This window comes from Podarcis filfolensis (assembly GCF_964270895.1).
Source record: "Podarcis filfolensis genome assembly, chromosome: 12".
In the NCBI taxonomy this organism is placed as follows: domain Eukaryota; kingdom Metazoa; phylum Chordata; class Lepidosauria; order Squamata; family Lacertidae; genus Podarcis; species Podarcis filfolensis.
This window is the reverse complement of record NC_139614.1, coordinates 8,460,353-8,476,953: the sequence shown is the minus strand read 5'-3', so window position 1 is coordinate 8,476,953 and position 16,601 is coordinate 8,460,353. Positions and strand designations below refer to the sequence as shown.

At 37.8% G+C, this 16,601-nt stretch overlaps 1 protein-coding gene and 1 long non-coding RNA gene across 18 annotated transcripts in view; one reads left to right on the top strand and one right to left on the bottom strand.

The window, feature by feature from the left end:
• LRRFIP2 (LRR binding FLII interacting protein 2) overlaps positions 1 to 16,601 on the bottom strand; it is a 49,630-nt gene that overhangs the window by 18,927 nt on the left and 14,102 nt on the right. For 10 of the 17 annotated variants that reach the window (XM_083577970.1, XM_083577974.1, XM_083577977.1 and 7 more), the window contains exons 5-15: positions 14,685 to 14,738; positions 14,546 to 14,590; positions 13,931 to 13,999; positions 12,750 to 12,812; positions 11,124 to 11,198; positions 10,537 to 10,584; positions 10,412 to 10,456; positions 8,141 to 8,188; positions 7,979 to 8,035; positions 6,052 to 6,120; positions 3,247 to 3,360 (exon numbers count right to left, since the gene is read on the bottom strand). The exons of 4 other annotated variants lie outside the window; for them this stretch is intronic. In XM_083577970.1, coding sequence (XP_083434096.1) covers positions 3,247 to 3,360; positions 6,052 to 6,120; positions 7,979 to 8,035; positions 8,141 to 8,188; positions 10,412 to 10,456; positions 10,537 to 10,584; positions 11,124 to 11,198; positions 12,750 to 12,812; positions 13,931 to 13,999; positions 14,546 to 14,590; positions 14,685 to 14,738 — 687 coding nt within the window. The remainder of the gene's footprint in view (positions 1 to 3,246; positions 3,361 to 6,051; positions 6,121 to 7,978; positions 8,036 to 8,140; positions 8,189 to 10,411; positions 10,457 to 10,536; positions 10,585 to 11,123; positions 11,199 to 12,749; positions 12,813 to 13,930; positions 14,000 to 14,545; positions 14,591 to 14,684; positions 14,739 to 16,601) is intronic. 3 more of the 17 variants (XM_083577971.1, XM_083577969.1, XM_083577972.1) reach the window with 2 other exon arrangements.
• LOC310745639 lies at positions 3,367 to 16,501 on the top strand. The gene is made up of 2 exons (XR_014540261.1): positions 3,367 to 4,634; positions 5,295 to 16,501. It is a non-coding gene; the product is annotated as an uncharacterized lncRNA (long non-coding RNA).

The window sequence follows — 16,601 nt, the reverse complement described above, 5'->3', positions numbered from 1 at the left end:
TCCTCCACCTGAATATTGCATTTGCATTTAACAAAACTTCAGAACCAACAGCTCCGCACAAGGTAGTATCAGTCCTACAAATTAACACAATGCCTTATTGACAACAACTTGCTTCTCAGGCTAGCCTTTTGTCAAGCCAAGCACAGAAAGTAAATTCGATGAATGTAATTTCAGTAATGGTTGTGTGTTTTTTAAATGAAGTGTATTGACTACTGGAAATTCACTAAGTAATATATTTTAAACATTAAGCTTTACTCATCTATGAACATTTTTCTCCATTTCTGCTTTCCAAAATAAAAGTTTAGTAGTAAATGGGTTGAGAAGTTTTTCATTATTTGCAATTGCCACCAACACTGACAATATAGACATAGATGCTATTTCACTAGTAATCTGTTGTACGCATTATAAACAGGAAGCATAATTTATGAAAAACTGTTTTGTGGCACATGGTTTTAATTCATGATCCTCTAGTTCAGGGATTGCTAACCCAGCACCCAGAGGCACAATGGCACCTGCAAAAGCCTTCATTAGTGCCCCTCAACAGAGACCTCTGACTCTGAGCTTTCATTTTTAAAAAGGTTTTAACCCTCTTATAAAGTTATGAAGCAAAACATTATGATTTAGCTCCATGAATTTTCTTCAAATGTTCAAATATTTGTTATCATTATCAAAAGTTCATTCTTTCTCTGCTTTCTAAAGGAGCCCAGGGCAGCAAATACTATCACGCAAGTTAACTGAACTATCAAGGCTAGCAGGTATTAATGGCAGGCTGCAAGAATATGTCATTTTCTTGTAATGCTGAGCTGGTCAGGTTGGAATGTCTATTTCTCCACGTCTAGCATGTTATGATGCATTTTGAATGACTGTAGCGACTGCATCTCCAGTTTCTATAGCCAACAGAATGTTAACGGTATCTCAAAGTATTTATCCAATTTCTTGAATCCGTAGGTGCTGGAAACATAGGGAACCAAGCTACTAGCTAGCAATTGTAACCAACCACTCAATGTCACTTCATCTCCAAAAAGGGCGTTTGCAATCAAACTTTCAGTTGTGGCACAAAATCTCCAAAGGAATTAGAATGTGATTTATGGCTTTTGTAAATACCTTTCTAGTGAGCTTACGCAATAGTCAGTCTAATAAAAACAAAGAAAGTGGGGTTTTCTTTTTACAGTGGTGGACATCTGGATGAGGTCATTACGACTGAAAGAATGGCTGAGGATAACCAACAAAATGAAATTATCCGTATATACTTATCACTAAATTTGCAGCTAATTCCCAAAATTAGATATACATTACATTCTGAACAAATGAAAACATATTTGCCTTTGCAAACCATCGTTTAGCACAAGATTTTGAATCATTTGCCCAAAAGCCAGTGTACCTATTATAGCTGCCTTGGATATTTTATGCAAAGACAGACCAGGATTTAAGAAGGGATGATACTGCAACTCCCATCATTCCTGACCATTGCCCTTGCGGACTGATGGGAGCTGCAGGGGAACATCTGGGGAACATTTGGGGAACCACTGTTCCACATCTGTGATCTAAAGGACCACACACACACACACACACACACACACACACACACAAGCCCTCTTAAGCTTCCCACTTCAATGCTTTCCAAAAAGCTGTCACTGAAGTGGCCATTTCATGAATGTCAACTGCTACCAGAAAAGCAGGGGAGGAGAGGGCGAGGGAAGGAGGGGGAGAAGGATGAGATAGAGAAAGTGAAAGAGAATCAGAAGCACAGTGCACAAAGCTCTCTTGATCCTAGCCAGGATTTACAATTATGTATGAGCAATAGCAGATGCTAGGCCATCACAGGCAAATGATTTATCATCTCACTTTATCGCAGGTATCATGAATCTAACTGATATATGTCTGTCATTTTCTTTGGGGGGAGGTACTAGCAGACGTTCTCTTGCACCATCTGGTTTCCTATGCCAGCTTGATTAAATTAGTCAGAGGATCTGGTTTTTCACTTTCTCAGACAACATCAGTCTTCTCCCAGCTCCTTTAAGAGGTAGCTTATAAACAAGAGGAAGAACCGGGATTCTTGAGATCAGAAGCAGATCAGAGAATGTCCTTTCTCATTCTAGTCCTTCCCTTCTCATGCACAAATTTGCCCTACCAACCTAGCCTTAATCACTATTAAGGAATTAAGCCCTGAGCTCAACCACAATCAATGCTAATTAGGTTTCATTAACGACAATCAGAGTTTCAAGTGCCAAAGTATGGAGTAAACACTTGAGAGTGTTGTGTCAACATTTGCCCTATATATATTATTTTATTCATTCTAAGTACCTTTATGACACCTTTCAGAGCAAAGCCTTCCTAAGGCATCTTAGAAAACATAACTAGTTTAAATACATAACAGGATAATTTAGCTTCATGTACATAGTAGGGGTTCACTGCAGTAGCTGTATCTAGGAGGAGCTGTATCATGATGGAGGAGTGCCTAAGTGCTGCTTCCCCTTCCTTTGATGACAGTTGGTATAGAGGAGGAAGGCTCAGCTGAAGTCACACCTGAGAAGCATAGCCTTGAACTGATGCCTTTATCAATTTTTGGCTATGATTCACTCCATTAAATACAATGTTGTGTACCTTCTTCCCTACAGAAACCTGTCAAGGGGAGGCGCATGTACCATAATAAATGAAAACCAGGTTGCATAGAAGTTTAAATTTACAGAAATCTCTTTAGAGATATTTTTTGTGATCCAAATGCAAATGAACTTACAAGCAGGAACCATACTCTGAACACTATAGTTGAAACTTTTTGTTTTGTTTTTAAACCATGCAGTCATTTATAAGGTTGTAATGAATATCATGTATGTCTGTAACATAGCATCAGACAACTTGTTATTGGAATTTGAATATACACAATTATATTCAGTGCCATTAAAAAATTATAGTACTATTTACAAAGGCTTCAAGAAATGTATGTAAATAAGACAATCTACAATTAAGAACAGTTTTGCATGCAGATTTAGACATTGGTATACAGATATTAAAGTTAACACTGCAACATGATCAAGTTAGCTGGAGGTTTCTTTATAAAAGACGAAGACCATGCAAGTTGGATTCTATATTTTAAATAAGTTTGATATATGTAATATTCTGCACTGCTAGCAACATTTTATACTAAAACCAGCAAGCATTACTAGAATATTAATACATTTCCCAAAGAAAAAGGACAGTCATTAGTAAACCTACAGTGATGACATCAGCACATTATCAAACACTCACACTGTTCATGTCTGGAATGCTGACATCATCCAAGTCAGAAACAATGCTTCCCCTACGATTAGAGCGGCTAAAATAATCAGCTGCAGTTTCACTATGATCAGAAAAATCAGTTGACTTTGATGACAAACACAACAGATGGAGAGAAAAATGACAGAATAATACATTTCAGATACATGAAATAAAATGTGGGCATGTTAATCTTATTTGCCAAAATTGTTTTAGATGAGATTTTCCTTTGAAGAGTGAGATCTCTTTCCTTTCTGACTGGGAAAATTCATATTTTATTTTATTTTTATTCTTGTGGTTTTCAAATTCTGTTCTGTGGAACCCAGGGATTTCACACTGAACAACAGCTTAATCACAATCACCAACCTTCTCACAACTCCATGCATTCACATATATTTGTTTCACATGAGATTAACTCCTTATGTAGTTTCAAGCAGATGGCAACCTGAGGACGTTTGGGACAAGAACATGATGGAATTTGATGGTACTATCACATGTATCAATTAATTTTCAATCTCATCGGCTTCAGAGTTTTAAAGGATAAAAAGAGAATGGTATCGTTACTGAATCTGGACAGGGTCATAAGCCATCTTTCTCACACACCCTAATAGTTTTTATCCTTTCCTTGGGCATCAAACCTATGCCCTTACAAACCTAATTAACTCACATTGCACCTGCTCCAGCATCTATTGGTCCTCCCTACTAGTCTTCAAAACACCTTCCTAGCCTGAAAGCGTAGGGTGGAAGAAGAATATAGTTCTCACTGGAGCAATACATTTAAAGCTGGTATCTCATTGTCACATTCAGCTGCATTTTAAGAATGTTGCTGAGTATCAAACTAGTGTTTTTTGTAAGTATAATCAACAGCAAAATATTTATAAACAATTCATGTTGAGATATTCAGGATTCTAAATTTTATCCTTAAACTAAACATTTAATTGCCTAGGGAAATCAAGTTTTGATTTATCGTGTTTGTCCTCCTTATGCCCTAATAGTCACTGTTCATTTCATACAACCCCCAGGATACATCTCCCTTCCCATAATAATTCTTTTTACCCTTGCTCAATGAATAATTTTTAAGCCATACACGTACAAATAATAATTTAGTTTGAATTTACTATCACATTTATGTGTGCCTTGAACAGTATTTTTTCAGATTTAGCTACTGCAGACAAACTGAAGAAAAGGGACTAACTCACACATTTACCTTCACTACAAAAAGTCTCTTGTTAGAGAAATAATTATAAGACACATTACAAAAAATGCAGGTTTTGAATCATGCGTTTCCACTACACAGGAATAGTATATTGAATAACTATTCATGCCACTGCCATATCAGACACAATCAATTTTTAGATGGATATCACTTTGATATAGGAAGCGTCATGACCCTTTGAGTACACAGTTTCATGCCCTAGCCAAAAACCACCAGCTCACAATTAGAAAAGCTCTCTCTCTCCAAAATATTTAAAGTGTTAGATTGTGAAAAGAAAAATAAATTTAAATAAAATTTTGTGGAATATCATATTTTTGACTAATATATTGAATAGTATAAAAATCTTAGGGAGAATAACATTAACACTGTGTATAGATGGGACTTCACATCTCTCATATTAAATATACAACTATTCAAGAAATATGCCAGCATTGCACAGAATTCAGTTCTGTCTGGATGGAGGCCTTGGTAACTATTTAGTAAACATTCTACTACATTCAATGATATCCAACTGAGTTATCTTCAGAGTTGACTCTTTAATATTAATAGACTTCAGTAACTAAAATCTATTAATTTCAAAGGGTCTGCTTTGAGTACGACAATTGGATATAAGCTATTATGTCCAGTCATCTTTGAGACAGGTATTTAAATGACCAGAAATCTACTACGCAGCAAAACTTAACCAACTTATTGCTGTTCAAATAAAAATCATTTACATATGGAAGAGAACTGAACCACTTCTTAAAGCCTGAGTAGAGAGAATTTGGAATACTCTATATGAAGGTAAAACTGATGCCTTTAGTGAAGTTTAGAGGAGGTTGTGAAGGATTGGTCAATATTAATAATTTTTACTTCAACTTGAATCAAGTTTATCCAGTACTGAGAAAGGCATCTTAACCAAAATATTCCCTTGGGAAATTTATTACTTTAAGATATAGAAGGAAAGTAAATGAACACAGGAGTAACTAGTGTGAAACCTCAGATGTTGTGAAACTACAGTTCCCTTTATCCCTGACCACAGGCATCAGTGGCTGAGGCTGTGGGATTTAAAGTTAAACAGCATCTGAAGGGCAGCACATTGGCCAGCCGCAAGCTGATTATTTTCATTCATATCTCACTTCCCATAAAATATCTCAAAGTCATTTCACAATAAACCTCTTTAAGTTTTTGTAAACGACTTTGAGGGTTTTGCTTTGTTTTTGTTGTTTAACAATTAAACAGTATATAAATTTTAATAAAAATAAAAACCATTACAGAGATGGGGTTCCAGCCTGGGTTCAAGAGGATTCTGCAGGTTCTAGAACAGCGGTGGGGAACCCCCCGCCAACAGGCCTAATTAGGTCCACCAAGTCTCCCTATTTGACCCATGACACCTGTGACTTGGGCATGCCTTGGCCCAAACATCAGCATGCAATTCAGCCTTAAGAGATAATAAAACAGAACATGACTACTTCCAGCTGATATGAGCACACAACGTGAAGAGTGACACCTAGCCTACTCATCTCACTCTAGGACCTGTGGTACTTCATGCAACAGGGTTCATAAAAGCAGAACAAAAAGCACAACCATACAGCCCTGCTCACCACACTATCCCTCCTGCCTTGAACAGCACGATCAGAGGATGCAATGCTCCCTGCTTCATCATCTGTAAACTATAAAGTTCAAAGACAAGTAATTAACTAACTTACTGTTGGATAAACGTTTGTTTGGATTAAGTAACATTCAGTGTTAATGACTCATGCATACTAAAAATGTGCAAACCAATGCAACATGCTGAGGAAAAAAAATAGTATTTTCATGCTGCCTTGAGGACACTGCTATTGACAGCGAAATGCTCGTCTTTGGGACAAGTGGAAAGGCATGTAGAGGGTAGCATAAGGATCCAAGGGGGAGTGAAGCAGTGCAACGCTGTGCAAACAGCAGAATCACAGTCAGTGGGAGATGAACTACACAATTTTCGGGTAAAGCGCAAGTTTTGCCCACAGAATCTCTATGTGCTTTTATTTTCACTGATAGGAATACAGCATATGAAAAATATTTGCTCAGAACACAAATAAAAAGTGGAAGGGTTAATTTGGGGACATGTTTTGCTAATCGTGTTCCCTACTTCTATGGCCCAAGTCACCGAGAATTAAGTACAGTAAGTCATAAAGATTAAAACTAATTCACATTTTCAATATAAGTAATCTGCCTTTTGAAATCCAAAGTAGGATTCATAATAAAGCTCTCAGAATCATGAACTCCAAAGATCATCAAGCTTGACACAGTAATTCGAAATGACCAAAATACTGGAAGGCCCCAGTGATTCACTTCTGCCCGACAAAGTGGAAAGTCACAGATAGTGTAAATTGTTGACAATTAAACACTTTGGTCATGATCTTTCCATGCACACAGATGTTGCATCCAGGCATAGACAGATTCCAATTAGATATAATGGGAAGCCAGAGCATTAGAAGGATTATGAAGCCTAACACGCTTTCCATATTCTCATCTAGTCCTCCCTACACAAGGGGTGGGGAACCACTGGTCACTGAGCCTACTAAGACCCACCAGGCCTCCTCATTTCAGCCATGCCACAGCCACCTGTACTACACTTGACAACATATATTACATCAGTTGTGGGGCAAGTAAGTTATGAGATGGGGGGGGTGCAAGCACATGCTGATTGTCAGGGCTTCAAAAGTACAGCCGAGCTTTCTGTAAGCATCAACAATCGGCTGTTTGTCAGTGACTGAAGACAGTTGTGCACCAGCAACTATCAGCTGATTGTTGGGGCCTTCAAAGTGCAGTCCAGAAAATAAGCTTGGGTCAGATTCACTAAGCCAAACTTTGAATCCACTTCTCTGCAAAGAGTAGCATTTCCCCCTCTGTAGACTTCAGAAGGGCTGTCTCCCTACAAGTTTGATCAGCAGGTATAGCAGCCCCTTCAAATTTTGACATCAATCACCTGACATTATTATGTCAAAAGTGGTGGTCCCACTCACCTGTCAAAGTTGGCATACAGAGGAGTGGGCCTGGCAGGATCTAGTTTCTTAATTCCTGCCCTACACTGACAAAGGGACAGTGCTTAACTGAGAGGCTGAAATGCTCTTTCTGGTTACCACAGATCTCCTAGCAAACAGACTGAAGAACTAAGAGGATACAGGTAGAAGACATGGTAGGCTGTGTCGGCTTCAACAGTTGTACTGAAACACATTAAACTGTGCTCTTCCTCCCCGACCCCCCATAGCATTATGGTAATTCTGAGCGGCATCCTGCTGAGGTATATGAATTTTTCATATTCCACATTCAAAGACGTAATATACAGAACTAAATAATAATATAAAATCACTGAATGACAGCCAGAAAAAAGCCCTTATATTTCTGATTAACCTTTTAATATCTTGCTTCTGTCAAGTCAATTAAACTCCACAACCCATGCATTTATGAGTAAGGTGATTCACACAAATGGTTAAAGAGAAGAGCATTAGTTAAAGTTAAAAACTTTAATGTGTGCAGAAAACTTCTCACCACTGGACTACTTCGTGCTGAACTTGCTCTTGAAGAGTAACAACTGTATTCTGAAGGCTAAAAACAAGGTTGCAAAGGGAAGGAAAATATTTGGTTTTTCAGCTACTTATCTTCACAGAAAAGTATTTTGTAAAAAACCAAAAGAAAGCCCTGCAGACTTACTGTACGATAACTATATGGGTTATAGAATCCATCACCACTTAACGATGCCTAAAAGATCAGAGAAAATGGTGTTTGCATTTACAGTATTGCAGAATAATGAAGAGTATTCATGTGCCCTGTAAGCATTGCTGCTACGCAGACAAACATCACCATTAGCAGAAGTACACATGCTTCCTTCACTAAAAACTGTATTTTTCTGAAGCATAATATTATTAAATTCTAACCCTGCAAGCACATTTAAAATATTGCTTGGAATATTTACTATATGGTAGCAATAATATTTCCATGTTCTTTGACATATACAATGGAATAGGTTATTTCTTTCAACTTCCATTTTTCAAGGGTTCTTGCCAGCCCAAAGCTATAAAGTTCTAAGCACTGCTGCAAACATAGGAATTGGTTGTTGTAGTTTTAAGCAAGAAATCATCCAGTTAATCCACCTTCAGAGATGCAATTGTTCTAACCTAACCCACCATTGTAAAACAGCACAAATACCTAAAGCATCTATCCACTTGCTGAAAACCTCTGAAGATTCTGCAGCCAAAAGCAGCTTTTTCTAGAAAGTTTGGGAATTTAATACACAAGCTCAAGCATTAGCAATCTGTTTCCCATGCAATGTCAAAGTTTACCAATAACCAGAAGCTTGTCTGATTTTTAAGAAGCAGAAACACTGTAGATTTCATGCCGCGCTACAGAAAAATAGCACTAGGGTTTGATCTTTTCTTCTGTGGTTCCTTCACAACTGCAGGCAACTCTCAGCTTACATGGGGTTAGGTTCCAGAGATAGCACACACAGCCAAAACACATTGGGTTCAATGGCAGATAGAACTGCCAAAGTCTTTTTCCCTGGATGCCTGTCTCCTTTCTGCCCCTTTTATTTTTATTTTTTGCCACATGCATAAAGCTAAATGTGCACAAGCTAAATGAGCATAAGTTCAAGTTACCTGTACTGGTCTTTAAATGAGAGGAATATTCCTCATTACAACCAAGGCAGCTTAATTTTCTCTAACACCTTCCTATTATCTTCAGTTTACTACTTGCCTCCAGAAAGGCAGGCAGTACAGCAGAGAGGTTTGATACTCCAGAATTCCATGACCCAAGGCATTGCTTGTTTTAAGCAATATACTCCACATGGTTTGGATGCAGCCACATGGAGCAAGTGGATGTAAGTTGACAGAAGCAAATTTTCTGGCAATGATTTGCAGAAATACATTTTTCAGCATTTCACTCCCACTCCAGTCAACTACCTTAGGCCATACAAGATTTTTCCCAGTTGTTTGCGCCTCTCCTTTCTTCATCACCCTGTTTCTCATGTTGCACATTTTTATTACTTTCCCTACTCCTCTGACAGCAACCAGGTACAGAAATCTAGCAAATGAAGCATTTTCCATTTATTTTCATCTCCAGAAAGCCTTCACTTCTTACATTTATGAATAACAGGTTTCCTTTAGAGGCACTGGAGAGGTCCAGTTAAAAAAAACCTTTGGCAATTCTACTAGTTGTATAATATTTCCATCAGATACTTATTTTTCAGTCTATTTTCTCCTCTCTCTTTTTTTGGTTACCCTGCATTCCTAACTGTTAACTTGCTTAATCCTGAAACTTCCTGGAGAACTTTACAGTCCTCGGTCTTTTGACCTTATCCATACAGTTTCTCAAAGGCCTGTGTGAAGGATATTAACCTGACTGATCTTGAGTTTCAGCTCAAAAGCAGGATTGATGCTGACAGTTATCCATAGCAGACAGAATGTTAGTAAATGCTCCACATAACAGCAGATAATTACTAGGGAAGGCTTGTTCACTGTTTCAGCCACAATATATTTTAGTGTTTTTCCAAAACATACCTTGAACCTTCTAAAATAAATTCTTGGTGGGTAGAGCTCTTTGCTTTGTAAGATACAAATTTTCACATTATTTTAATACAATGTCCAGGATTGATGTCTATGTGATGGTTGTCTAGAGTTAACTTTTTTTATGAACCCAAATGAACTGAAATGGCTGGTATATATGCACTGATCATAGCTGAGACATCTGTGTATTTGCAGGACAACTATCATGTACAATTTGCCACTGACAGAAAGGCATGATCTGAGATTTGAAAACCTACACTGCACAGCTTTTCCTTCCTTCAATATGATTTTCAGATATTCTCCATCCTAATATTCTTGCACGCTTAACCTAATGTTTTCTGGAAAAGTACACACAATGTTTTCAAGCCAAAGTACCCACAGAATGCAAGCTTAAGACAACCATGTAGATCTGCATACGAACCAAACTGGCACTTCTTATCAAACCAGTGTTTACATCTGGAGACACCTATAGAGGAGAGCATTGTTTTTAGATTTACAGAACCTTATAATTCCTAAATGTAGACTATTCCATCACACACTACTAACCCTGTAATTCTTAGTTGTTGCCAAAGGATCACTGTATAGAGAAGATGACTGTGACAAAAATAAGACATTGTATTACATTTAATACCATACAAATGAAACATTGTTCATAAAATGCATGTTAGTATTTTCATAAAGTGACAAAATAAAGTGAAAGGGAATTCAAAACTAGCAGGATATCATCAGACCAAACATTCCATTAGTCTCCACTTTTTAATTTAATGAATTTTCAGCACAAATAGCTTTAGAATGGTTACCCAGAATTCCAAAATTTGTCAACTGCACTGTGGCAACATATACATTAGTTAAAAACAGTTACATCAGAAAAGGTTTAGTGGACGCAAGCCAGAAATCAACCGCCTAGCATTACTTCTAACCCATAATTTGATTCTCATAGCAATAATGTATGTAAAACAAAAGAGAGCAGTAGATTTGGAAATCACATGCGTCCTCAAAATTGAGTTGTTAATCCAAACACCAAAAATCAAGCAGGGCTTTTCTGTTAGACTAGAGCATGGCAGCTAACACTGCAATAACTCATGTCTAAATAAGATTGTTTAGTAAAATAAAACAAAATAATTCACACAAACCCGAGGATGGTAGGTAGAAAGTGGTTTGCTATGCCTAAGGCTGCTGTAGTTTCGTTGGTCATGGTAAAATCCACTCTGCCAAAAATACATTACAAAGTTGAAAAAAGTATTCAAACTCAAACATGTAAGGAAATATTGGTATTTACTGGAGTATTCAAGTCATATGATAAGTTGTGGTGCTCTGAAGCACCAATATATATAGAATTTTGGATGAGCAAGCAGCTGTTTATATATCAACGTGCTCTATGTCACACAATGAGCCTCATACTGTACGCAGTTTTTAGGGCCAGATGCCTTTACCAAATGAAAGCAGCTAAATGTTTATATTGGACTGTACTATTATTATCCCTTTTTTAAAAGAGTGGACTAGAATGGTATCCACTGGTGTCCCCTCCACTAAAGTTGGGCATCTGACAGAAAAATGGGGAAGCTGGCAATTTCCCCTTCCCCTCATACTCAACCACCATACCTCCCTAAATCTGTTCTGGAGGGGTTTGGGAACTTGTCAAAAACTGCCTCCCTCTTCATTTGCTGATGGACGTCTTATTTTTTAAATTATTAAATTTCTATACTGTCCTTCATCCAAGAAGCACAGGGCAGTTTGCAATATAGAAACAAACAAACAAACAAACAAACAAACAAACAAACAAACAAAAACAGTACCCACTCCCCACAGTTTAAAAGGCCATAGACTGTTTAAATAACAAAAGGCCTTGGGAGAAGAGGAACGTTTTTGCTTTACACCTAAAGATATGTAATAAAGGGACCAGGAGAGCTTCCCTGAGAAGAGCATTCTGCAAACAGGAAGCTACTTCAGAAAAGGCCCATTTTTGTGTTGCCGTTCTCTGGACCTCTCACAATGATGATCTAAACCATGGTTTAGTACAATGCACGAATGTGGCCAGAAAGCACTGAAAACATCACTTAATTAGAATGAAAATAGAACTACTTATTGCAAGGTTCTTATAAGACTAAATAGCAACTTATGCCTGCTCCATGAGAAGCCAAGCTTTATAATCAGTGATCATCCATAAAACAAGTTGTCTACAAACTTGTTTGTCCTAAAAGTCTCCAAACATAAGTGTTCTCAAACTGTGTACAAATGTTTTCTAGAAATCCAGACATTTAAACTGTGTTGCAATAATTCATTTAAGTGGTTTCATATGTTTACTTCAATTCAAATATCTAACCTTATATAGGCTGTTCCTCAATGGAATCTGAAGCACTCATTACTGGGGGGCTTAACAGATTCCTGTGCCCACTGAAAACAGATACAGAACTAGAAACAAAACTTTACTTTCATGAGGGCAAAATGAAGGTCAATAATTCAAAACATTTCAGAAAAACCTTGAAAAGGGATAACAGAAAAAAAAATCCAGGTGGAGAGAAGTTAGCCTAGTAGGTAAAGTTCTTTACCATTCCTGGTGTCAAGCACCCTGTCGCTTCTGACTTTTCATGCTTCCATTGCATAATGCTGGAAAAGAGTCTGTACCGTAAGCAAGATCTCTTTTTAACTTGGATGAAGTACCTTATACAACCAATATACCAAAAATATGTGGGGGAATATTGTATAGAGAAACCATGAAGAGGTAAAATTATATCAATTCCCTAATTGAAAACACTAACCAAAAGATCTTTATTAGAGCTAGAAGACTTCTTCCCACCGTAAGAGTCTCCATGAGCATGGCTCTGTTGAGTAAAGATTTAGAAAGTTACCATCAAGGAGCAGTAGTATCCACAGAAACAATGCTAAACCACCATGTGATAGTTCAAAAACAATGTAAAATGAAACTTTATTAACCACTGATCTATCCAATGAGAAAAAAGAAAAGGAAATTGAACAAACTGGTTTGGCAGAAACAGCATATAGACTAGACTTGAACTCGGCAACATACTGAATTTATTTATTTTACTATTTTTGCATTGCTCAGAACTTTGCTTTGACATGCATTTACATGATTCACCACAGGGTGTAAACAGAGAAATCACAGATGACATTAGTTTTCATTCTTTTTAATGATATGCAGAAAGCCATTGGCAGAAGTGATACAAGTCTGAACACAAACACAAGAGCTGAAACAAAAGAACCTCTCACAAATACAAGCCATTAAGCATAATTAAAATTAGTAGGCAGAGATAAAGATGTGTTCCCATTTCTATTATCCCTCACACACTGCTATTTTACAGACGTTCTATACATAATGCAATTTGCAATAGGCCTCCAAAACTGTGATGAAATTTAGACAAAAATATGTGGTTTTGTGTAACACTGGCTTTAAGCTAGTGGAATTGCTACTACTTGCAAAGGGCTCTCTGGAATAGTATGGGAAATGTCATGGAGGACTGCAATTGGTAGAAGAATTGAAAATTGGGGTGTCTTGCCCTGTACAAATGGAAGTGTTTCAGCCAGCCTAAAGCCATCTCACGTTTTTGTCTCCCATATCTCTTGCCCCCACCCAGGGCTCACTTAAAGTTAAATGTCTTGAACTTCTAAGTTCAAATATTTTATTAAAACTGAAATATTGAGGGGGGTGGTCCAACACTGTACCAGGATTTTCCCTTCTCTGCTCCCCTCCCCTCTGCAGTTCCCAGCCTCTTCATGTTGGCTGGAAGGTTGGGGTCCTCTGAAAGAGATGGGGGGGCTTCAGGGGGAGGCGAGGAAGGGGGAGATTAGTTTGTGACAGCAGAAGTCTGCTGCACAAGTGACTGGCAACAATCAGTTAACATCCTTTGCCACCAGTATTCCTCGTCAGTATGCACAAAGTGCTATGTGAACAAACCACAACATGCTCATCAATACTACGCACCACAAGATCTCTTCGTCTGGAAGTACTTGCTCTGCTCCTGTGTGACCCAGTGGCATCCAAGGAGGTACTCTTAAGAACCAAATTGTAAAAGACAAGTATGTGTGCAGTTTTCTTTCCTTAGCTATTGATAACTCAGCCATTTAACATTGACTATATTAATTTTAAATTGACAAAAGGGAAACATTTGTTCAACTTTGACATTCATGTTCTAACCCTTAGAATACTAGCATTTAATGTTCTTCTGACCAGAGGATTCAGTTTCTGTTTCCATCCAGTTACAAATCAATAGGGATACAGACCCAATGTTGAGATTATGATGGCAACCCAGGTAAGCACCAATGCAGATATAATTTAAAGCAAGTTACCTTGATTGAAGAATCCACTGAAATCAATGGGCTTGTTAGTCATGACTAACTCAAGTCCTTCCATTTCAATGGGTCTACCCAGACTATGACTTAGTAAGATACCACCAGTTATCTTTGCAGCTTTAAAATATTCTGTATCAATTCCATAAAAATTAAAATTTTGGTTGAAATGAGAAATCAAAGAAACAATCTGCATGAGCATGAAAGAATGTTTTATGAACTTGATCAAAGGCAAAATATGAGTACTAACCCTGTGGCTACCAGTAGTTCGAGTGGACACCAAGTCATCAGCACCCTAATTACAAAATTAAATAAAAAATGAAGTGCCACATTTAAAAATGAAAAAAGAAAGGAAGGAAGAAAAACAGATTTGATAGGTTAGTACAAACCAGGTATGACCGCCGGCTGGACCTGTGTGAATCCCTAGCCTTCTCTGAATCTTCCTAAGAAAGGAAACACCAGATGATGTTACTTAAGAAAAGGAGGAAAAGAAAGAAGACCAAAAACAACACAGCTAAAAAAAAATCCACAAAAATTACTCAGAAACAGCAGAAAGTACTGATTTACTGTTCACATCAGACAGACACCCATTCCTCTTTCATGTAAACATCATAGGAGCTTATCCTAATTTTCAATGTGTTATTAGTTCACCTAATATCTCAGCTTACTCAATAAATTATGGGAACAAAACAGTTATCATTAGGGTTGCAACCAGATTTTTTTTTAATACGAAAACCATGCATGTAAATATGTCTGAAGCAAAAATTTTAATTTGTTTATAGATGGTGTACATGTAAGTCACAGCAGGCATCTTGGAAGAGGTATTCTACTAAGACAGAGCTTTCCAAACTGTGTGTTGCAACAGTGCGTCTGCTGCAGTGTGTAGGTGTGTCGCACAAACACTCTCTGCACTCCTCCCAGGGCTGGAAAGAAGGGTTTAGTTTAACCTTCAGTTTGCTAGTAAAACTGAATTACTGTGTCATGAAATGATGCATGTCTAAAAAGTGTGTCACCAACATAAAAAGTTTGGAAAGCTCTGTTCTAAGAGAATGGAAATATTATTTAAGACTATGTTTGCCATCTGTGTAAGCACCAGTTTTAATATTCTTTTTTATAAAGGTTTGTTGTCCAATTCTCAATCCCATTTTTAGCTGTTTAAAAACCAATTAATCCAACTGATTTATCCATAAAGTGATTTAATCCAACTTGCATGATAGTTTTAATTGCTGGTGTGCAATGGTCACCTATACTGACAGATATCTGCCATCTACATGGAGAAAATATCTTACAATTAGAATTTCAAAATTGTACAATTTGGAAATTTGGAAAACAATATGAATTGAGAGTGATAGTAAGGGGAAAGCTCATCTATGCCCATACTTGTTCAGGAGAGTTCCAAACTCCCAACGAAGACTGTTTAGGGTGCAGGACACTGAGTGCAGGGCAGAGAGGATTTTTTTGCACAAAAGGTCTTTGGCCTGCACAATCTTTGGATCTAGCCCATAATATCCAGATGAATGGATTGTGTATTTCAGGTACTGAGAAAATGTGTTTCTCCAAAAAAAATCATTCATTCTAAGTTTAGCTCAATCGGTAGAGCATGAGACTCTTAATCTCAGGGCCATGATTTTGAGCCCCATGTTAGGCAAAAAGATTCTTGCATAGCAGAGGTTTGGACTAGTTGACCTTCGTGGTCCCTTCCAGCTCTACAATTCTATGATTCTACTTATTGATAAAGGGACGTGGGTGGCACTGTGGTCTAAACCACAGAGCCTAGGACTAGCTGATCAGAAGGTCGGCGGTTTGAATCCCCGCAACGGGGTGAGCTCCCGTGGCTCGTTCCCTGCTCCTGCCAACCTAGCAGTTCGAAAGCACGTCAAAGTGCAAGTAGATAAATAGGTACCGCTCTGGCAGGAAGGTAAACGCAGTTTCTGTGCGCTGCTGTGGTTCGCCAGAAGCGGCTTAGTCATGCTGGCCACATGACCCAGAAGCTGTACGCCGGCTTCCTTAGCCAGTAAAGCGAGATGAGCGCCGCAACCCCAGAGTCGGCCATGACTGGACCTAATGGTAAGGGGTCCCTTTACCTTTACCTTTACTTATTGATAAATTTTGGGAAGAATCCTCAAATGAAGAAAGGCCAAGGAAATGTTGGGACCTCATTGTCTTGTATTAATTCATATAAAATAGACAGTGTTATTAGTGATATGAAGTTATTTGCCTTACGTTTCCATTTATTCAGTACTGGAATGATAAAAATAACTAAGAACACAACCAAGCCAAAGTTAAATATTTGTAAATCCCACAGT